General features: G+C 44.5%; 1 protein-coding gene across 2 annotated transcripts in view; it reads right to left on the bottom strand.

The window, feature by feature from the left end:
• Positions 1-5,584: 5,584 nt before the first annotated feature.
• LOC115102636 (integrin alpha-6-like) overlaps positions 5,585-23,451 on the bottom strand; it is a 34,947-nt gene continuing 17,080 nt past the window's right edge. The window contains exons 2-26 of one of the 2 annotated variants that reach the window (XM_029622822.2): positions 20,621-20,748; positions 20,405-20,484; positions 19,989-20,250; positions 19,098-19,229; positions 18,362-18,575; positions 16,435-16,628; positions 16,255-16,349; positions 16,021-16,148; positions 15,826-15,915; positions 15,644-15,705; positions 15,359-15,528; positions 15,122-15,265; positions 14,869-14,984; positions 14,591-14,750; positions 14,417-14,503; positions 14,231-14,310; positions 9,763-9,840; positions 8,943-9,045; positions 8,675-8,851; positions 8,451-8,543; positions 8,253-8,369; positions 8,047-8,145; positions 7,785-7,910; positions 7,481-7,615; positions 6,874-6,961 (exon numbers count right to left, since the gene is read on the bottom strand). In XM_029622822.2, the coding sequence (XP_029478682.1) occupies positions 7,508-7,615; positions 7,785-7,910; positions 8,047-8,145; positions 8,253-8,369; positions 8,451-8,543; positions 8,675-8,851; positions 8,943-9,045; positions 9,763-9,840; positions 14,231-14,310; positions 14,417-14,503; positions 14,591-14,750; positions 14,869-14,984; positions 15,122-15,265; positions 15,359-15,528; positions 15,644-15,705; positions 15,826-15,915; positions 16,021-16,148; positions 16,255-16,349; positions 16,435-16,628; positions 18,362-18,575; positions 19,098-19,229; positions 19,989-20,250; positions 20,405-20,484; positions 20,621-20,748 (3,043 nt within the window). In that variant the 3' untranslated portion in view covers positions 6,874-6,961; positions 7,481-7,507. Of the gene's footprint in view, positions 6,962-7,480; positions 7,616-7,784; positions 7,911-8,046; positions 8,146-8,252; positions 8,370-8,450; positions 8,544-8,674; positions 8,852-8,942; positions 9,046-9,762; positions 9,841-14,230; positions 14,311-14,416; positions 14,504-14,590; positions 14,751-14,868; positions 14,985-15,121; positions 15,266-15,358; positions 15,529-15,643; positions 15,706-15,825; positions 15,916-16,020; positions 16,149-16,254; positions 16,350-16,434; positions 16,629-18,361; positions 18,576-19,097; positions 19,230-19,988; positions 20,251-20,404; positions 20,485-20,620; positions 20,749-23,451 lie in introns of both variants that reach the window. The other variant, XM_065008008.1, reaches the window with a different exon arrangement.

The raw sequence follows: 23,451 nt of genomic DNA, 5'->3' as shown, positions 1-23,451 counted from the left end.
GCAGAGCCCATCTGCTGCCAGTCCTGGACAGGGGCATGAGTCGGACCGCTTGGACTACCTTGAACCGAGGGCGCATGCCCTGCGTCAGGAGGTTGATAGCTTCGATGGCGATGACAGCTGTTCCCTGTTGGCCAGTGATAGGCTGTTCCTGGGGGACGAAGCTGGCACTGTTCACCACCGTGAGCAGGGCTACCTGGCTGACAGGCCATCAGAAGCTGCCAGCAGGCTTCATTGTCCCCAGCGGCTCGAGAGACTATGAGGAGCCTACTCACTTGGGTAGCCACTGCACTGGGCATCAACTGGTGAAAGCCAAGACCCAGCAAGTTGGGGTCCCTCTGATCTCTTGCCTGCCTTACCAATGCAGCCATGCTGCTGCAGGCCTACCTGGCTGCATGAGGCCACATAGGAGCTCCTCTGGGAAGTGATGGAGGTGTCTCGTCTGCTTTCCCTACTCCAGACGGATGTGGCCCGAACCAACGGACAGGCCATGGTCCAGGTGGTTACCTCTGGGCGCCATCTCTGGCTGGCCCAATCCCGTCCGCCACCTGCTCTCCAGAGCACATTTGCCACTCACCCCATGGCTGACGTGTGACCCAGTGGTTGATGACATTCTAGAGCAGACTGATAAGGTTCGTAGGGACCTGGAGACCCTGAGACGGTTCATGTCGCCTCCTTAGGCCCCGGGTCGCCACCCACCTGCACCAAAACGATGGTGGGTTCCCTCTCCTGCCCCATTGCCTCGTGCTAAGGGACAACAGCGGGGAGGGGCACAGCGTGCAGTGAAGCAACAGCCTGTTTTTCCCACACGGGTCTTCCCCGGTTTTTGCAGAGGTACTGGGTAATTTATCCCTCACTGGGTTCCTATTCTTCCAAGGGGGTCACGACATAAGATCTCTCAGGGTGTCGAACCCATGCTCCATGGCCTTGTTGGCTTGGTTGAGCTTATGGCTTCCCTTTGTGACAGGTGTGATGGTGTCAACCCAGGTGCTCGGTTACATGGACCTGAGCAATGCATACTTCCATGTTCCTGTTCGCCCAGCTCATTAACAGTACCTCTGATTCACTTTCGAAGGGACAGCTTACGAATTCATGGTTCTTCCCTTCGGCCTCTCCTTGGCACCTCGCACTTTCACAAAGTGCATGGATGCTGTCCTGGCACCTCTCACGTCCTGAGGATTGTTGATCCTCAATTACCTGGACAATTGGCTGATTTGTGCCCCGACCAAGACCCAGGTTCTGTCAGACAGAGACATGCTCCTGACCCACATCGACAGGCTGGGCATTACTGTAAATGACAAGAAGAGACATCCGATGCACACCCAGAGGGTGGCCTTCATTGGCATGGAACTGGACTCAGTCCTCATGAGAGCACGCCTGCCCACCAGAAGGGTTCAGGCGATCTTATCTTGCCTCGACCACTTTCGTCAGGGGTGGGTGGTATCCGCCCTGACCTGCCAAAGCCTGTTGGGCTTGCTGATGGCGGCCTCGTTGCTGATTCCTCTAGGCCTGCTCCATCTCCGGCCTCTTCAATGGTGGTTCAACTCCCACCGGCTGCACCTGAAGCGCCACTGTCACCGCCAGCTGCGGGTGACCACACAGGGTCTCAGGGCATTGTTGAGGTGGTGCTGTCGCTCCTTTCTCTCAGGTTGTGTGGAGATGCTGAGGATGTGCCGCCGGGAGCTGGTCAGCACAGATGCCTCCCATCGGCTGGGGGGGAGGGGTTACCAAGGGCAGGTCGGCCAGCGGCTGTTGGCTACCCCCTTGGAGAGTCAGGCACATCAATTCACTAGAGCTCTGAGCTGTACTGCTGGCCCTGCGGTCTTTCCTTCCACATCTGAAAGGATGACATGTCCTGGTGAGAACAGACAACACCACAGTGGTGGCTTACATCAACCATCAGGGTGGACTGAGGTCCCACTGCCTCAATCTTGTAGCACGGGAGCTCCTTCTCTGGGCTCACGGAAGTCCAGCATTTCTACGTGCAGCGCACGTACCTGACATCCTGAGTGTGGCAGCGAATATGCTCTTGAGGGAGGACCTGCCACCTTGGGACTGGAGCCTACATCCGCAGGTGGTGCAGCATCTGTGGGAGAAGTTTGGGAGGCCACAGGTGGATCTGTTGCCTCCCTGGACAATGCATACTGCCCCCTGTGGTACTCCATATCGGAGCCACCAGGGCCTCTGGGCTTGGATGCTCTGGCTCATGATTGGCCAGGGCTGGAGCTTTATGCACTTCCCTCCTTTTCCCCTGATCCAGGCTGTGCTGGACAGGACCAGGATGGCAGAGTAGCGTGTGCTTCTGGTGTCCCCATACTGGCCCAGACGACCCTGGTTCAGCCTTCTCCTGTCCCTGTTGTGTGGGACACCTTGGCAACTTCCCCTGACACCGGACTCCGGCCAGGGGAACTCTGTGGCATCCGAGGCCGTACCGCCTCAGTCTGTGGGCTTGGCCACTGAATGGCACCAATGGTCCATGTTAGGACTACAGGAGGGTGTAATGAACACCATGCAGAGCGCAAAGGTAATGTATGTAACCACGGTTATGTGAGCTAAATGGATCACTACAATCCTCTATGGCGCTAAAGGCACCTCAAAAATGATGTAGATGCCTCCCGGGTGGCACAGTGGTCTAGGGCACTGCATCGCAGTGCTAACTGTGCCACCAGAAACTCTGGGTTTGCGCCCAGACTCTGTCGCAGCCGGCCGCGACCGGGAGGTCCATGGGGCGACGCACAATTGGCCTAGTGTCGTCCGGGTTAGGGAGGGTTTGGCCGGTAGGGATATCCTTGTCTCATTGCGCACTAGCGACTCCTGTGGCGGGCCGGGCACAGTGCATGCTAACCAGGTCGCCAGGTGCACAGTGTTTTCTCCGACACATTGGTGCGGCTGGCTTCCGGGTTGGATGCGCGCTGTGTTAAGAAGCACCATGAAATTGGGGAGAAAAGGGGGTAAAATTAAAATAAATAAATGATGTAGTTAACGTGTGTTGCGGCCAAGGGGTCTATATATAGGGGCGGACCCCAGCCGTGACACAGGTGTACACGGGAGTAAATCTGTAAATCCTCACCTCTGATGTATCCCTCCGCCGCGGAGTGATCCCAATATATTGGAGTGATCCATATAGCTCACATAACCATGGTTACATACGTAACCTTCAATAAGTTGTACAACTGAATGCCTTCAACTGATTTCAACTATATTTGATTATTTATTTTCCCTTTTGTACTTTAACTATTTGCACATCTTTACAACACGGTATATGGAATGTTTTATTTTTCATTGTTTTACCTTTTATTTAACTAGGCAAGTCAGTTAAGAACTAAGAACAAATTCTTATTTACAATGACACCTACTTCAGGCCAAACCCGGACGACGCTGGACCAATTGTGCGCCGCCCTATGGGACTCCCAATCACGGCTGGTTGTGATACAGCCTGGATTCGAACCAATGTGTCTGTAGTGACGCATCAAGCACTGAGATGCAGTGCCTTAGACCATAATGACATTTGACATGTCTTTTACTGTTAATTTGTTTTCTTCTCTCTTTTACCTATTTCACTTGCTTTGGCAATGTTAACATATGTGTCCCATGCCAATAAAGCCATTCAATTTATGTGATAGGAATCCCATTGGACAACAAACGAGGACCGTTTAGCGCTTCACCCAGGAGACTGTCGGCCAATCGCGTTCACGTTGTCATGTAGCGTCACGCGGTTGCTAAGCCTATAGTCAGGCAATCCCTTCACAAAGTCAGGGTATGAGTTGATAAATCTGCCTATACCTCCACAGTACCTAATGTCACGATTCCAAAGCTATACGGTATTACAGAGAACAAGTTAATTATCTCATATCTCTGAAAATATTTGTAATGTCTTACTTCTTGACGAAATTCATGCTAATGTTGGGTTTTTGAGCTAGCGCCGAATTGACCCCCATTCACTCCTTGAGAGCTGCGACGACGCATGGACAAAGTGCAATGGACGTTAACACGATACCAATGGATTTTCCCATCTCCTCAAAAGTAAACTCAGCAAAAAAAGAAACGTCCCTTTTTCCAGGACCCTGTCTTTCAAAGATAATTCGTAAAAATCCAAATAACTTCAAAGATCTTCATTGTAAAGGGTGTTTCCCATTACACTGTTTCCCATGCTTGTTCAATGAACCACAAACAAGTAATGAACATGCACCTCTGGAACGGTCGTTAAGACACTAACAGCTTACAGATGTAGGCAATTAAGGTCACAGTTATGAAAATTTAGGGCACTAAAGAGGCCTTTTTACTGACTCTGAAAAACACCACAAGTAAGATGCCCAGGGTCCCTGCTCATCTACGTGAACGTGCCTTAGGCATGCTGCAAGGGGGCATGAGGACTGCAGATGTGGCCAGGGCAATAAATTGCAATGTCGGTACTGTGAGATGCCTAAGACAGCGCTACAGGGAGACAGGGCGGACAGCTGATCGTCCTCGCAGTGGCAGACCACGTGTAACAACACCTGCACAGGATCGGTACATCCAAACATCACACCTGCGGGGCAGGTACAGGATGGCAACAACAACTGCCCGAGTTACACCAGGAATGCACAATCCCTCCATCAGTGCTCAGACTGACCGCAATAGGCTGAGAGAGGCTGGACTGGGGGCTTGTAGGCCTGTTGTAAGGCAGGTCCTCACCAGACATCACCGGCAACAACGTTGCCTATGGACACAAACCCATCGTCGCTGGACCAGACAAGACTGGCAAAAAGTGCCCTTCACTGACGAGTCACAGTTTTGTCTCACCAGGGGTGATGGTCGGATTCGCGTTTATTGACGGAATGAGCATTACACCGAGGCCTGTACTCTGGAGTGGGATCGATTTGGAGGTGGAGGGTCTGTCATGGTCTGGGGCAGTGTGTCACAGCATCATCGGACCGCACTTGTTGTCATTGCAGGCAATCTCAACGCTGTGCGTTACAGGGAAGACATCCTCCTCCCTCATGTGGTACCCTTCCTGCAGGCTCATCCTAACATGACCCTCCAGCATGACAATGCCACCACCCATACTGCTCATTCTGTGAGTGATTTCCTGCAAGACAGGAATGTCGGTGTTCTGCCATGGCCAGCGAAGAGCCCGGATCTCCATCCCATTGTGCATGTCTGGAAACTGTTGGATCGGGGGGTGAGGGCTAGAGCCATTCCCCACAGAAATGTCCGGGAACTTGCAGGTGCCTTGGTGGAAGAGTGGGGCAACATCTCACAGCAAGAACTGGCAAATCTGGTGCAATCCATAAGGAGATGCAATGCAGTACTTAATGCAGCTGGTGACCACACCAGATACTGTTACTTTTGATTTTGAACCCACCCTTTGTTCAGGGACACATTATTCCATTTCTGTCCGTCACGTCTGTGGAACTTGTTCACTTTGTCTCAGTTGTTGAATCTTATGTTCATACAAATATTTACACATGTTAAGTTTGCTGGAAATAAACGCAGTTGACAGTGAGAGGATGTTTCTTTTTTGCCGAGTTTATATCTGGCCTAACCTAATATATTTTGGCCATAGATATGTAAAACAGAAGGAGGAAAAAGAGTGAAATACTGGTACTTTCAACTTTCATACATTTCTCTATTTATTGCAATTTGCACAGTATTCAAAACATCTGAATTGAGGAATGAATAGTCAGTGATTTACATAATCCCCCCCCCCTTTTTAGGTAGGGCTACTAAATTTCTCATTGATCACCATTCCATAGCAATATCCCTTTGAATAGATTCCATATAATGAAATCTGATACAGAGGCAATTACATAAAACATACATTTAAATGTGAACAATGATAGTTTAGTCGCACCTCTTATCACAGTGAACATATTATGTGTGAACAACCAATTTGGAGTGTCCAAACTACATCACCTGGACCTGGCCATAACCACAAGTGAACAACGATGCAGGTTATTCATCAACAAAATCAATGTTTCTCAATTCTGCATTTTTGTGCGTATTATGTGTCCTCTTCAAGACCCACACATCCTTCAAATACAATTAGCTAAACAAGAATTAGCATTTTATTGCTTGTTGGCTCCAGTTGTCCCAGCTGCATTGCTATTAACTGAAGCATATCCCAGTACAGGGGGGTAAACAAAGGTATGGTGTTAATCATAGTTCTCAAAACTCTTAACTGATTTATATCTAATAGCGTGTATTGAATGACCTTTTTTATAATCAAAGCAAGTGCAAAGAAATGACTCCCAATGACAATATTGTTTGCCTAATACCTGTAGCTACTTTTTAGTCTGTGTAGCACTAGAAAATCATCAGTAACATTTGCCCTTACTGAAAAGTAACTTTTAGATAAACATTTTTTTTTTTAAGTATTTGGCAAATGCATTTTTTTTTTTTTAAATAATGACTCAAATAAATATACAGTGTGCTAAAGTATTTAAATATATACAAACATACAAAATGTTCCAGTCTATACAGTACATTAGATTGGACAAAAGTGACTGCAAAAAAAAGATTATCTTCAGGTAAACATTGGATTGAAACTGTTTATGCTAAAAATAAAATAAAAACTGTATCAATGACAGATAATTTGTTTAAAAAGTCCCAATTCAGAGAAAATGAATTGTAAGATATGATGCTTCTCATTTCCCCAGGATGGGACACAGTTTATTTTGTAGTTTGCTTCACAAATGCAGTCAATTGAGTTTAGACTGTACACAATAAATAACTAAGATCAATGGGTTCGTGACACTGGGATGTTTAGAAAAAAAATGGGAGATTCTTGTCTCTGACAGCATCCCAACAGTCAAGTGTCTTATGAGTAGTTCTCATTCTCATTCCAGCGTGTCACCCACTGCTTTTTCTCAAAGGAATGCAGCTTGGCTTTCCTGTCTTTGAACTGACGAGCCTCTTTCCTTATCCGTACAGCATGGTATATTGGAACGCTGTCATCATGTTCAGAACGTTTGAAAAATCCACACTGGCAAGAGAAAGGCAAGGATAATGATTCATTCTGCATTTCATAGGCTTGTATCAACCTGAACATACAAATAGAACACACATAATGCTCAAGCAAATCAGAGAGGCAATCCAAAGAGAGTTGTGTGAGAGCATGCTAAGAGTAGTAATTCAAAATAGCATTTCCAAACAGCCAGCCTGACAAAGCAGAAACCTAGAAAACATTAAGAAACTCCAAAGCACACCAGAAATAGTGGTTGATAGGTGTGAAATGTAGGAAAATGTAATAACTGCTCATTTGGGGGGGGGCATTGAATGCTGACCTAATTCAAACACACATACATGAACAAATGTCTGAACACCCTATCAAAGCTCGTTTTACATACTAATTGGCTAAATGATCAATTAGAGTACAAACTACATTGGTCTATGTATGTGTCTCTGACATTTTTGCACTCGAGACGTGCGGAAGTAAGCATTTCCTTTGAAGCAAAAGTGAGTTAGTGTTTAAGCGCCATGCTGACTGCAATGCCCATTTTACCCCAGGTCTGAGCGCAGAGAACGGGCACTATGCCTCAGTAGTGAGTTTCTCTTTATCAGAGGCCTGAACATGGATCTGAGCCTTGTGATACGCTGCATCGTACTGGTCTTGTGGGGCTCTCTTGAAGAAACCACACTAAAGGAGAGCGAGGGTGATGAATCATTGGGAACAATATGAGAACACAGATATACTATAACACTACCTGAATGAATAATGATTCAATGTTGCATGTGTCTACTAATAGCTCAGAGTAGAATACAGTGAATATGTTGGTAAGTGTGTTGCGGTTGTAGACCACGCCTACCTTCCAGAGTAGAAACACTAGCAATGCCAACATCAGAATACCAGCCAGGACAGCCACAAGGATGATCCACCAGGGAACTCCACCATACTGGGTTACTGCCTTCTCTGGAAACACTGTGACTCTCACCTGCATGGGTACAAGAAGAAACAGTCTGTTTATTTCGATTTGTTACATATACATTCTTAAAATTGTATTGATCAGTGAAGGTGTCATTGTGTGAGTGGATGATAACGGATGTCAAGAGTTCTTCTGTGCCACACACCTGAGTCTCAGCATTCCTGAGAACCATATTCTTTGCAGGAGCATCAAGGCTGATGGATGCTTTCACAATTATATCAAGATAGTTCAAATTGGCATAATTCTGTTTCAAAACAAAGGTTTTCAATGTTAGAGAATGACTGAATTATTCGTATCTGCTATTTAGGACTCTTTTGAAAAGCAAATAGCAACAGGCATGTTGTTTCTGACCTCAAGGAAGGTAGCGTTCCACAGACGGCATCGCAGCGCAATCACTGCACTACTGTCCAAGCCCTGTAGAGGGCACTTGATCACCACACATCTAGCGTCATAGCCATTGCCACACATCTGAGAGGAACATAACCTTTTGTCAGACAGACAACGTGTCATCATTGATCTATTTTTAAATGCAAGTGAAAGTGTGTTTACCAAAATCTTGTGCTTTTTTTGGTCCAAAAAAGTCATTTTGCTTCCAGATTTTTTGCCTCCAACTTCACGCTTTTTCCTAGATGTGCTGGACTCCTAAAAAATAAATAAACTCATCACAAGTTAGTGATTCAAACTTGAATGTCTTAATAACGCTTAATCTCTGGCCCATTTAGCTTTTCCACAAATGCATCAGGTACAGTGAAACTTCAGTAGGAAAGTATTACCTGAATGTGTTTGAGAGAGTTGATCTCAGTCTCTGGGGAGCAGGGGACCTCTTCCAGGCCAGTACTGCTGATCTTAACCAGATATAACAGCCATTTCCCATCCACATTCTCTTTGGGCCACTGGATGTTCAACGAGGCTGTGCCAAAGGACTTCAACGGCTTACCCAAATTGATTATCTGGAGGTATAATATTAACATTTTTTACATCACGGTCAAACTCAGACAACGTGATATTGAGAAACTGAGATAAGCAGACAATGATAATTACCTTAAATTCATAATCAATCAAACCGCCGATCTCCTCTTCTGTCTTGATGGCACTCTCTCCTTTCACATCACCCCCAAAATACACCTGGGAGGGTCTCGCAACTCTGATTGATAAACAAACCACATATTAGTGGACTACATTTGTATTTATTAAGGATCTCCATTAGCTGCTGCCAAGGCTACTCTTCCTGGGGTCTGTCGGAATTAAGGCAGTTATACAATTTTAAAAACATTACAATACATTCATTACAGAATTCACAACACACTCAGTGTGTGCCCTCGGGCCCTTACTCCACCACCACATATCTACAACACAAAATATATTTGTTTGTGTGTGTATAGTGCGTATGTTATCGTGTGTGTGTGCATGTGTCTGTGTGTGTTACGTCATAGTCCCCGCTGTTCCATAAGGTGTATTTTTACCTGCTTTTTAAGTCTAATTCTACTGTTTGCATCAGTTACCTGATGTGGAATAGAGTTCTATGTAGCCATGGCTCTATGTAGTGCTGAGCGCCTCCATAGTCTGTTCTGGACTGTGAAGAGACCTCTGGTGGCATGTCTTGTGGGGTATGCATGGGTGTCCGAGCTGTGTGCTAGTATTTTAAAAACAGACGGCTCGGTACCTTCAGCTTGTCAACGTGTCTTACGAAAGCAAGTAATGATGATGTCTATCTCTCTTCCAATTTGAGCCATGAGAGATTGACATGGATGCCATTAATGTTCGCTCTCCATGTACTTTTAAATACATCAGATCAAAAAAAGTATTGGAAATCGAGTCGATGCAGTAGTCAACAAGTGAAAACGTTAGAAACACTACTTACCCTGCAACAGAAAGTAACAGCTCAATCACGACTTTCGCCTTTGCTTTCACTCTTCCCATTTTGTCCTGTGTACTGGTCCTGAAGGTAGAGAAGTGACACATAACTGTTTGTTATCCTCTTAAAATGTAATGGCAAAAGATACATTTCCGCCTGAAATAGACATACCCAAAAGTAACTGCTGTTCGTGTGTAATTACATGCTTCTGACATGCAGAAACTTTGTGTATTTGGAAAGAAGACATCTGGGAGATGAGGAAATGATCAGAAGATAGATAGTTTACACATGAACAAGAACACACAAAATACGTTTTTATTGTTCTTTTGATGGTCATCTTTCATTAACCAGCTAGCTATAAGTGAATTATTGATGACTAGAGCTGGAAACCCATCAGATGGCTTCCACAACATGTGAACAATATCAGAAAAAAAATAGGCTTGATAGACCTAACAATTAGAAATGGGCAGATGTTTTAGTAAGTGGTGTCAGGTATGGTCACGGGACGTTTCCAAGTGTCCCTAAACCTCTCCAAAGTGGGATATGTCTGCAAATTAGATCATTCCAATGCTATTACATATTTGCAATCCCTAAATGCTATTTGTTCAGTATAAAAAGTATTTTTACCATATCAACCTCACTTCAAACATTGTGGTGGTGTTATGGGTTAGGCAGGGTACATTTCAGTGTCCTTTCAACGTCTCCAAAGTGTCTGAATGTGGTAATTGCACTGTTTTTGCTAAATGGATGTGCCTAAAAGTTATTGTTAACTATAAAAACAACATTTCTACAACACCAACCTCTCTCAAACATTGTGGTGGTGTCGGGGGACATAGAAGTGTTTTTTCAACCTCTCCAAAGTGCCTGAACGTTTAGCGTAGGCTTATCCAATGTATTGGTCCCACATTCAAATGAACTGTTTACAAAAACAATATTAAAGCAACATGTATACATAAAAAAATGATATAAAATGTATTCTGAAACACAACTTGGTTTCGCATGTGTCCTTCACTAGAAAATGTGCAAAAATGGAATGAATAGAAACTATTTACAAATGGCATTTGTGTTCGTTTTACATCCCAGATGATTAGATTTCACCATAGCTTGTGCATGTCAATAGTCTTTGAAGCAGTCCCTCTCTGCCAGGAAACAAAAAGTGAGCTGGCATTTCAGCCCCCCCCTAGTTGGGCCCCTAATTCAGGCCCCTAATTCAGCCATTTCCAACACCAGCTGCTCTCAGAAGGCCAACTGGGAGAGAGGGGTTTGACCTTTTGCTTTGGCCATCTGCTTGTGGAGAATGAAAGCATTTACTGTAGCAATGTCCACAAAGTGGTAAACGAAAGTCTTACACCACTTCCTGGTCTGGTGGAGGACCTGGTAGTAGCCTATCAGAGCATCAGTCCTTCACAGAAACGGGGACATTCTTCCTCACCCGTGCCCCATTGGCATTTTTCACCCTCTTTGAGACATGGTTGTTATTAAATGCCTTATGCTGTGTGGTGAGAGTGGTTACTTCCATAGTGTCTATCCATTTCACAAAATGCAGCTTATTAGTCCTGATCCAACATATAGTACCCCTCTTCGCTGTCTTTGCCATGCCGTTTACCTTGGTTTTAGGGAAACGCGATTCTGTTAGGACGAATGGTGCCACAAGCCAATATTTTATTTTTCAAGAGGTCTATGAAAAGCATGGGACTAGTGTAAAAATGGTCCACAAAGAGCTTGTACTCACTGCCAAGTAAGGGGAAGTCCATCAGCTGCATAACAGAGGCCCTTCCCAGTGGGTGTGATGACCTTGCCTTCAAAGATGAAAAGGGTTCACGTGTAGGCAGGGGCTGAATTGGCACAAAGAGCTTGTAGCCCCACTTGGTCGGCTTATTATTCATATACTGCTTCAAGCCAATTCGAGCCTTTGAGGCAACCATGCGCTCAACTATAGATAGATTTTGAGCAGAATGTAAATAAGTTTTGCATGCCTCCACCATGTCATGATAAAGGGGTTTGACTCTTACGAGATGATCATACCCTGCAATCCCTTTCTTCTGGTCATTCTCCTGATCCTTTTGTGGGTCACTCATGTGAAGTGACCAAGAATCGGTTTTCACCTACGATGGAGGTGGGGAACTCAAAACCGATAGAGTGGGGTCTTGCTCCAGTTGTCAACTAGTCTTGATACCTTTACCAGTCCCATGTAAATCACCAAGGACATGTAGTTGAGCATGTCACCCCTGGTGACAGGTTTCCAAGACATCTTCCTTCCCTCCCTGCTGCTTCTTGTCGGTATTACTAATTAGTGTTCCCAGTACAGAGGTGGTAAAGTAAAGCTGAAACAGCTGTAAGGGGGGCCTTCAGGTCGTTTGGGAAGGCCCCCAGCTGTAAGGGGGCCTTCAGGTCATTTGGGAAGGCCCTCAGCTGTAAGGGGGGCCTTCAGGTCGTTTGGGAAGGCACCCAGCTGTAAGGGGGGCCTTCAGGTCGTTTGGGAAGGCCCTCAGCTGTAAGGGGGGCCTTCAGGTCGTTTGGGAAGGCCCCCAGCTGTAAGGGGGTCCTTCAGGTCGTTTGGGAAGGCCCTCAGCTGTAAGGGGGTCCTTCAGGTCGTTTGGGAAGGCCCCCAGCTGTAAGGGGGGCCTTCAGGTCATTTGGGAAGGCCCCCAGCTGTAAGGGGGGCCTTCAGGTCGTTTGGGAAGGCACCCAAGTGTAAGGGGGGCCTTCAGGTCGTTTTAGTTTAAACCTAAATTGTTCTGGCTCCTCATCATCTTGAAGGACTGTATAGCACCTGTCCTCCGTTGTGCTGCTTCCACCACCTCTCCCTCTTCTCTGTTGAGGCCTAGATCTCCTCCCTGCCTCCCTCTTCTCTGTTGAGGCCTAGATCTCCTCCCTGCCTCCCTCTCCCTCTTCCTCTTCTCTGTTGAGGCCTAGATCTCCTCCCTGCCTCCCTCTCCCTCTTCCTCTTCTCTGTTGAGGCCTAGATCTCCTCCCTGCCTCCGCACCTCCAGATGAACTAGCAGACAGGGGAGTGGTGCCAGGGCCTGCAGTGGGGGTGGTTGAAGAGGAGTGGGGCCTTTGTCGAGTGGTGGATGTAGAACCATCAGACAGGGTGATTGACAGAGCAGTGGGGGGTGAAGACCTTAACCGGCAGGGGCGCTTGCTGGGAAGGGGGGCTCCCAAACGTCATCATCCAAATTCTATGCATCCTCCACTCTGTGGCGACTAAAATAAAGGGATATTTTGTTGTAAGACACACAGAATAACAGTTGACTAAATTTACCAAACAATATTACTGTAAAGTGAAAACACCAAGCCTAAATTTGATCTGGACAGTGACTCACATAGATGGTGAGAAGCACACACACAATGCAAACAGTAACACTTTGGAGACAAAGGTAGAGGTGAGAACCACAAAGAAAGGGAAAGGAAAATGGGGATACCTAGTCAGTTGTACAACTGAAATGTGTCTTCAGCATTTAACCACTCTGAATAAACAATGGCCATAAGAGTATAGTGGCCTCTCCAGATTTACAAGGATGAAACTTAGACAATAACTACTTTGGAATTATATAACATTGAAATGACTTGTTACATAGGCCTATGTAAACTAAATCCAAAGCACAAAAAGCAGACAACATAAAAACTGAAATACACATAGTAAATGAGCTATGCAAAGCCATGGAAACCATTTACTTACAGATCTAAAAGAGGATCCAATCCTTCTAGAAAGCGTCTTCGTCGGCCCGAGTCGAATTCTTCCTTTTCCAAATCGCTCCCCTGATCCGAGTACAACTCCAGAATTTTATTTAAAGCGTCTATGTCGATATACTTATTCAAAGCGGCCTTCTTTTTAGGTTCCTATTAGATATATTTATTTGAGTTTACTTCACTTCAATATTCTTTTTTATTTTCTTGAGAAGCCATATTTTATGAAAAAGTGTTTAAATGTGTTTACAATGTGATGTACGGTGCTCGGTACGTCTCGTCCTCTGAGTCAGGTAGCAATTGTTCGCATCACGCATAAATGTTTCTAGGCCTAGCTTTGTCCCGCCCAAGTCAACTCTAGTGGTTAGAGCGTTGGACTAGTAACCGAAAGGTTGCAAGATCGAATCCCCGAGCTGACAAGCTACAAAGAAATAACCGTCGCTCTGCCCCTAAACAAGGAAGTTAAACCACTGTTCCTAGGCAGTCATTGAAAATAAGAATTTGTTCTTAATTGACTTGCCTAGTTAAATAAAAATATATATTAAAATCCGCAATCTAGGTAGCGGTCATCGGCTCGGCCTGCCCTTATAAATGTGTTTTCCCATATATGCTATTAAGTCACACCAAAGAAGGTAGATCAATGGCCAAGATACTCAGCTTTCCACAGACACCATACTTTTGCAGATAGGGGCTACCGTTATAATACCAGACTGAATTGAAGAAAAAATTATTTATACAAGTCAATCATCAGTCACCTTTGTGAAAAAATAATAGTGCCACTTACGTTTGAAGCTCAAGGTCAATATTAATTTCTGTCGTATCGAGAGAGATACCAGAAGTGCTCAAGATTATGTAGAAAGTAACCTGGAAACACATTGCATCCAAATATTTCATAACATTCACCACAAGTGAGCCACACAATGACAGAATAATAAAAAAATACTGTCATGAAAACAAGTGCATAGCCTACCTCTGAATCTCTTTTGAATGGATTCCCCAGTTCACACTCTGTTTGGGAGCCATTCTGGTTGGCTAAACAGAGAACCGGTTTATCCCTCTGGAGAACAGGAACTCATTACAATGGTATTACTTGACGGATAGCAAAAAGGTGTATGCTGAAATAAACCAGAGTCACTTCACTTACTGTCATTTTCTGAGAGCGGAAACCGGAGTATGAGAGAGCGTTGGGGAACATCCCCACCAGTTTAGCCTCATGGGCATCATCCCCATTTCTGTTCTTCACTGTCACCTCCAGAGCTATGTCCTTCTGATCACTGAGGGAGATCACTGGTAGCCCATTCTCCCTGGATAAAAACAAAACATTGCCTGATACCTCTTCCTCAGAGGCGTGGTTTTCTTTTCCAAATCTTATCATGAAAGTCCCTGAATGTATATGCACTAAGAATGTTTGTTCATACTCACATAGGTAATGGGGGAAATATATCTTGGTTGAGCTCTTTGGAGCAGAATCTGTACTCCAGTTGTAAGCTACTCTGGCAAATATTATCGTTTCCGCATCCCTCCTTTAAGAAGTTCACCTGTAAGGAAGCAAGATCAAGCTCATTTTCAATGCATCTGACAGTAAGTCCATTCTAAAAATGTACTGAATTCCAATCACTCTGAGACATTCAATGACATCATGAAACACGTGTAACAGTTGGGAAAGGAAGGTTACCTCAGTGATGACCTTGCTTGGCTGGGAGTTGTCAAGAATAGGCACAAGCTGGGGGAGAGCGTTCTGCCTCTTCTGCCGCTTGGTACCCTGGATTCCCAACGACACCTCAATGGGAATACCACGCAGCTTGTCCCTGATGTTATCCTACAGACAGAGAAAACAATTATGTACACCATCTCCCTTCTAGGTATCCTTCTAGAATCCCAAGAGGGTTAGAAGAATACCAAAAAGTATTACCTGCAGTTTGATTTTTGTCTTGGTGCAAGCTCTTTTGTTTTGTCCCCGGAGGTCCAGAGTTCCGGTCGATTGGAAGTCCTGGTCGGTGCGAGACTTGTTGAGGAAGAGGATCCTGGAGGGAAGCCCTTGCTTCCTGCGATCTGCCTCACCCTCAAATGCGTAGCGGATAGCTGTAAGGAAACATTCCAGAACAACAGTGTGTATTATGTAAGGACAAAAGGATTCAGGACTATGACAAAGTATGCCAATTGGGCTGAGGTGAAAGAAGAGAGAGGCTTCGCTTACTTAGTTTTGGGCTGTAGGATACAGGGTTTGCTTTATAGGTGAAACATGCCTCCACGGTCAAGCTATAGACAACACATAGAATATAATTAAATTGTGTTCATAGGAAACAAATCTACAGTAGCGCAAAGATGTCAGACATATTTTCAAACATGAGCACTCATCAAATCCCATCAACACCTTACCAGATACTGTTGCCACAGGTTTTCTTTGTGAGGTCAATTTCCTTTGGAGTAATTTTGACATCCTTCTGAATGCTAATAATTGGCCTTGCCCTAAAACAAAGAGTTGTTATGCGAGTTGTTACTGTATGTGTTATCGTGAAATGTATTTGTGAGGTCGTAACTGGATTGTTGTAGATAGCCGAACAAGATTGTTACCTGTAAACGAGAACTGTATCTGAGAGAGACCCAATAGCTATATCAGGATAGGAATTCTTATCTAAATCCATATTCCCAGCCAGAGAATATCCAAATAATCTGATGTTGTTGGGCATTCCCTCAAGGATCTGAAATGACAAATAAATCAAGAGGTGAAAATGGGATGCAGCAGTGATGTCATTCCACTACGTCAACAAGCATATCCCGTGACCAATAAAACACTGCATAACCAACTTGTGCCGGCTTGGTGTTGATTCCAATTGCAGAACCGTGGTAAATGTACACTTTTCCTGCCCCGGCATCAGCGTAGGGCGCTCCAACAGCAATGTCTGTAAAAGAGAAGCCATTTAGCTGTGGAATGTTATGACACAAGCACAGAAAGGTCAGAAATAAGTACAGATGCCAGGTTCCCACCTTGATAAGAGTCCTGATTGATGTCACCAATGTTTTCCACTGCCAGCCCAAACATTGAGTCTTTGGTTCCATTGAGGCGGATTGGGGTGATCTTGTCCCACTTTCCTGCCTGGTTGATGTAGACATAAACAGCTCCTCCAAAGTCTCCCTCTTTCATGAAGAACTGAGGGGCTCCAACAACAATATCCTGCCACCTGTGATGCAAAAAAATAAAGGTGATATTTGAAACATAAGTTACAATATCCATGTAGGTTTGATGACATCATGCGGGGTTCCCCAATAGGCGGATGATTTTATACTGAACAAAAATATAAACGCAACATGCAACAATTTCAAAGATTTTACTGAGTTACAGTTCATATAAGGAAATCAGTTAATTATGCATTTCACATGACTTGGCAGGGGTGCAGCCAGGCCCACCTACTGGGGAGCCAATGAGAATGAGTTTTCCCCACAAAAGAGCTTTATTACATACAGAAAAACTCTTCAGTTTCATCAGCTGTCCGGGTCGCTGGTCCCAGATGATCCCGCAGGTAAAGAAGCTGGATGTGGAGGTCCTGGGCTGTCATGGTTACACGTGTGCGGCGTCAGTGAGGCTGATTGGACGTACTGCCAAATCCTCAAAAACAACGTTGGAGGCGGCTTATGGTAGAGAAATGAACATTAAATGCTCTGGCAACAGCTCTGGTGGAGAACCCTGCAGCTGGCCAGCCAATTGCATGCTCCCTCAAAACTTGAGACATCTGTTGCATTGTGTTGTGTGACAAAACTGCACATTTTAGAGTGGCCTTTTATTGTCCCCAACACAGGGTGCACCTGAGCAATGATCATGCTGTTTTGTCAGCTTCATGATATGCCACACCTGTCAGGTGGATGGATTATCTTGTCAATGCTTTTTTTTTTTGCACGTATAGGAACATTTCTGGGATCTTTTTTCCAGCTCATAAAACATGGCACCAACACTTTACATGTTGCGTTTAAATTTTTGTTCAGTATATTTCACCCAAATGTTTTGGGGGGGATATAATTTTCCTAAAATCACCAGGAAATCATCTCAAAGGGATTGTAATTCAGGAAATCTGTTCCCAAGTATTCACACTGTGATCGTATCCCAATTAGAGCCCTGCACAAGCATGAATTTTAAACCCAAGCCCTACCCATACCCACAATGTTCATGCCCTACCCTACCCATGCCCACAATGTTCATGCCCTACCCTACCCAGGCCGATTGTTTCTGCAAAATTTTCGGCCCTGCCCGAAACCAGAAATAACTTCCTCCATTAGTAAATCCACTAGCTGCTCCTCTGTGTGTCACTCACTCCCTGCACGCTGCTCACTCTGCATGCACTCTGCTCATGGCGGCTCTGGATCTGTAAGTACCCATAGCAACGGCTCCGCTTGGGCTGCTCTGCTCAATGATGAGACATGAGAGCAGTTAGCTGTTAGCTACTTTTCATCACTGCAAACTCCGACAAAACTCAAGGAACATTAGCATTTTCGGTGAAATCTCTCCCATCTTATATTTGATGAGGTTATGATCTTAGTCAGATATGACTGTACGTTGCAGCAGGGCATGAGCAAATGGCTCAAGCCATGCCCATATCCTAGTTATTTATGGAAAAAAAATGGCCCTACGCGGCACTAACCCTATGTATAATGTCAGGGCCCGTCAGACTCAGCTTGGGTAGCAGAGCTCTAATCCCAATATAATCAAGGTTGGAAATTATTCTGTGTATGCCAAATATTGTGTCTGTTTGGGATTCTTAAAGTGAATTTGCAGTGTACAAATGATTTATAACTAAGTTCCGGCACCCCAAACAGCCGCTCAAGGAAAAATGGGCCCGCGGCTGAATGTAATTGGGGACCCCTGACATAATGTATGGATAAGCCAAAACTGGAAAAGCAGAAGTCAACTTGTGTCACATACCCATCTCCATTCAGGTCGACCACAGCTACATCATATCCAAAAGAAGATGCCAGTCCAGGCCCTTCTAGAATGTACTCTGGGGAGAGTCTTGCGGACGCTTCATTCTCCTTTCTCAACAGGACCACGGCCCCACAGTGATTGGCTCGCGGTGCCCCAGACACAATGGTCAGGCCACGCCCCTTGGTGATGCTATGCCCAGAATCAATGGAAAAGCCTGCAACATGAAATAAGAGGAATCTATATATTGTTCATAAGCTTGTTCAGCTTATATCTTATTCTATGTATAATTCAGAGCATTCATCTTTCATGAATAAATGAGTGAATTTGGGATGTAAAGAAAATCACAAGATGTGAACTATAGTAGTCATGTCAGCTTGAAGCAACCAAGACAACATATGTTGATATACATATAAGTAATTCCAGTAAAAACTGCAGTACATTCAAACATTACATTGAAATAATTACATGGTAAATGTTCAGATTAGAAACCATTCACCAGTTAACGACCATGTAGATGGAATGGTTAAGAGAGTATGTTTTAGCCACCTCGGAAGTCACAAACCTAAGAAACTATTGGATCGTCACATCCAGAGTTTTCTCAGGGCTGACCTGTAGAGAAGGCGACTTATACAGAAACTGATCCGCGTTGGCAGCAGACAAACTGGCCACGAGCAGGATGCCTAAGCACAGAAAACACGTAGTTCCCGCAGTCAAGGTTCAGACCTACTGTACCCACCTAAGTAGCTGTTAGCAGGCACAGGCACCAGGTCAGGATCCAAGCGGTTCTCATCTCCAACTTCATAAGGTCCGTCATCATAAAATCCCCTTTCCAACAAAGTGTTGTTCTTTTGCTCTACACGTACAATGCCTGGAGTGGTTGAGAGTGAAGATGACAACGGAATGGTGCTGGATTAAATATGATCCTCAACAAAACCATATGAAATCTTCAACAATAATGACACAAGCAAAATGTAACTGGGTGAATTTCTTTTTTTACAGGTGAAAATAACATTGTATTGAAGGGCCATCCATGGGTGGACTGCTGAATGAATGAAATGTACTCATTCAGTCTCGAAGAATGACTTATAAATGGCTCCTGAGCTTAGGTCAACTGTCGTACCCTATCAGAACCCAAAATATAAGCTTGTTCAATGTTTGTAAACAAAGTACATGTAAACACACACTATATAGCCTAAAAACATGGTTAAAACTATAATTGTGAAATCATAGATGGTCATCCATAGCTCTGTCTTTAAATTTGAGGGTGGTTACATTTATCCAGCCCCATCCCCAGCTTTTTACAGAAACAGTGGTCGGAAGAATACTTGGTCATTGTTTCAACTGCTGATTGACACTTTAAAGCACAGTAAGGAAATGTCTGATGAAGTCTGTTGCAGAGCCTTTCATTACCTCTAGAGGACATGTGAGTCACAAACTGCACAGCTCATTCTGCAGAGATTTAAATCTATATATTGTACATCCATTGATTTTGATTGATTGAAGTAAATAGGTTTTGATAACTTACATTTACTTTTCACATTGTACATGTCTTGTCATTTAGCAGACTTCTTATCCAGAGCGACTTACAATGGCAACTTAATTGCATACCTTATGAATAGACACCTACCTTTCCAGTTGTAGGCGCCAGGCGCTCCAAACACCACGTAATGGTAGTCCTTGGTGAAAGTGGCAGCCAGACCCTGCTGACAGGAGCCAAACCTCTCATGGCCTCTGGCTCTCCCCTCACAGAACCTCCAGTTCCCTCCATCTTCATCAGAGGATTCGTCAATAGTGAGGTCCTGACTCAGGATGTAGCAGCGACCTGTGATGTCACGGGACTCCTGAGCAGTGTCCACAAACAGACGTCTCTGATAGCGGTGAGCACAGGTCTGCAACGACGAGACAGCGGAATCAGCACGCAAGGCAGATCCTAAGCTAATGATACTGTAGATCTGACGCAAAGTTCTGCATGACAGATATACAAAGCACTATGAACCTGGCTAGTAACACAGCAATGCACAGTATTCTCCGACACTGACTTACCACAATCTTCCCTCCGGGGCCCTGGCTGTTAACTGTCACCCCCATCCACTGGTTCTCCTTGTTCTCAACTCTCACATCCTCTGTGGGAATTGATGTTGATTCTCGCTTTAGAATGAATTTTACTTACAGTGTATTGTGGTTAATAAAACATAATGTTCAACCATATGTTGTGTAAGAAAGAGAAACAGAGAGAACCAGATTTGAGTAACACCTCACCTTCATTGTCAAAATCGATTCGGCGACAGTCATCGGATTCGGTGGTGATGTCACAACTGTACAGGCCACCGGTTATGTTGGCTCTCTGGTTAGCCAGTGCTTTGGCTCTTGGTGCTCCAATCAACAGTCTGCAAAAAAAAACATATATATATATTTTCCAATTACTGTCTCTTTAAGATATTCATGGTCTATAGATGAATGTATTGTGACAATAGCAGATGTTAGAGATGTTTGGTAATCCTATACTGCAGCTGTTATAATCAAATAATTCATATTGACCAAAGCGGTCAGTTTAGTAACCCAGAACTGGCCTGGATAACAGACACCATGTCAAACTGGCAAATATAGTACATGTCCACTACTTAATATTCAAACTGCCTGCAATCATAGTACTGTCTCATAGACTTCAAGAAATTGTGAACATGGCATTTGAGATGTACCACAATGAAATATGTTTTTTTTTGTATTTCATCTGGCTGTCAGTTAATGTCCTCAGAATAATTATTTTTGTGAACTTCTCGTGATCTGTCTGTAGCACAGTAGTCTACTGTGCTTTACAATTAGCACTAGGCAGAGAAACAGTATGATCTCATTTGGAGCATATTCAATCATACGATTGTCCTGTACAACATTAGTTCACTGACAACAACATATCCAAATCACCCCGAGTGCCGAAGAGAATCTTAACAACCGCAGGGGATAATATCCTACATGAATACGTTTTAGGGTTGAATAACTTGTAGAGCCATTTATTTATGCCCTCTATTTATGCACAATACTTTATAATAGCTGTGACTGACTGATATTGCAATGAAATGTAATAGCTTAGGAGGGCTTTGAGGAATTGGCTGTAGTTGGCACTTTGCTAAATCACAAAAGCATCCCTGTTAGGCTAACACTACAAAAGGGGAACAAACAGAACAACCACAGTGAGAGACAAACACTTCAGCAGGACCTATCTGGGTCATATTTTCCAGCCTGAACAGTGAGTGAGAGCCACAGCCACATACTAAGGAACACTGAAAACATGATCAGATGCATCAATGAGAATGGCTAACAATACCGAAGCCTCCCACCATTAGCTCGGACAAATTGAAAACCCAAGTCATTGGCGACTCCATTACCAGCAGTATTAGACTTAAAAAAGAATCATCCAGCGATCATACACTGTTTACCAGGGGGCAGGGCTACCAACGTTAAGGCTACGCTGAATTTTGTTATCCACGTCGGCACCAACGATGTTCGGATGAAACAGTTAGAGGTCACCAAGCGCAACATAGCTTCAGCATGTAAATCAACTAGAAAGATGTGTCGGCATCGAGTAATTGTCTCTGGCCCCCTCCCAGTTAGGGGGAGTGATGAGCTCTACAGCAGAGTCTCACAACTCAATCGCTGGTTGAAAACTGTTTTCTGCCCCTCCCAAAATAGATAATTGGCCCTCTTTCTGGGACTCAAACAGGACCAAACAGGACCAAGCTTGGCCTGATGAGGAGTGACGGACTCCATCCTATCTGGACAGGTGCTCTCATCTTATCTGTGAACATAGACAGGGCTCTAACTCCCCTAGCTCCACAATGAGATAGGGTGCAGGCCTGTCGGCTTAGCAGAGTCTGCCACTAGCACAGTCAGTGTAGTCAGCTCAGCTATCCCCATTGAGACGGGGGCTGTGCCTAGATTTCGGTTGGGAAAAACTTAACATGGCGGTGTTTGCCTTAGCAAACTCACTAGAATAAAGACCTCCTCCATTCCTGCCATTATTGAAAGAGAATGTGATATCTCACTTCTCAAAATAGGGCTACTTAATGTTAGATCCCTCACTTCCAAGGCAGTCAACTAATCACTGATCATAATCTTGATGCAATTGGCCTGACTAAAACATGGCTTAAGCCTGATGAATTTATGTGTTAAATGAGGCCTCACCTCCTGGTTACACTAGTGACCATATCCCCTGTGCATCCCGCAAAGGCAGAGGTGTTGCTAACATTTACGATTCCAAATTTCAATGTATAAAAACAAAAATGACTGTGTTTTCATATTTTGAGCTTCTAGTCATGAAATCTATGCAGCCTACTCAATCCATTTTTATAGCTACTGTTTACAGGCCTCCTGTGCCATATACAGCGTTCCTCACCGAGTTCCCTGAATTCCTTTCGTACCTTGTAGTCATGGCAGATAATATTCTATTTTTAAATTTAATATTCACATGGAGAAGTCCACAGACACACCCCAAAAGGCTTTCGGATCCATCATCGACTCAGTGGGTTTTGTCCAACATGTCTCCAGACCTACTCACTAACATAGTCATACTCTGGACCTAGTTCTGTCCCGCGGAATAAATACTGTGGATCTTAATGTTTTTCCTCATAATCCTGGACTATCGGACTACCATTTTATTACGTTTGCAATTGCAAAAAATAATCTGCTCAACCAAGGATCTTCAAAAGCCATGCTATAAATTCTCAGACAACCCAAAGTTTTCTAGATGCCCTTCCAGACTCCTTCCACCTACCCAAGGACGGCAGAGTACAACAATCGGTCAACCACCTAACTGAGGAACTTAATCGCTGCCTGCACCCGCATGCCCGACTAGCATCACCACCCTGGATGGTTCCGACCTTGAATATGTGGACATCTATAAGTACCTAGGTGTCTGGCTAGACTGCAAACTCTCCTTCCAGACTCACATCAAACATCTCCAATCGAAAATCAAATCAAGAGTCGGCTTTCTATTCCGCAACAAAGCCTCCTTCACTCACGCCGCCAAGCTTACCCTAGTAAAACTGACTATCCTACCGATCCTCGATTTCGGCGATGTCATCTACAAAATGGCT

Source organism: Oncorhynchus nerka, linkage group LG1 (genome assembly GCF_034236695.1).
Source record: "Oncorhynchus nerka isolate Pitt River linkage group LG1, Oner_Uvic_2.0, whole genome shotgun sequence".
NCBI lineage: Eukaryota > Metazoa > Chordata > Actinopteri > Salmoniformes > Salmonidae > Oncorhynchus > Oncorhynchus nerka.
The sequence above is the reverse complement of the archived record's forward strand: the minus strand, read 5'-3'. Positions and strand labels throughout refer to the sequence as shown.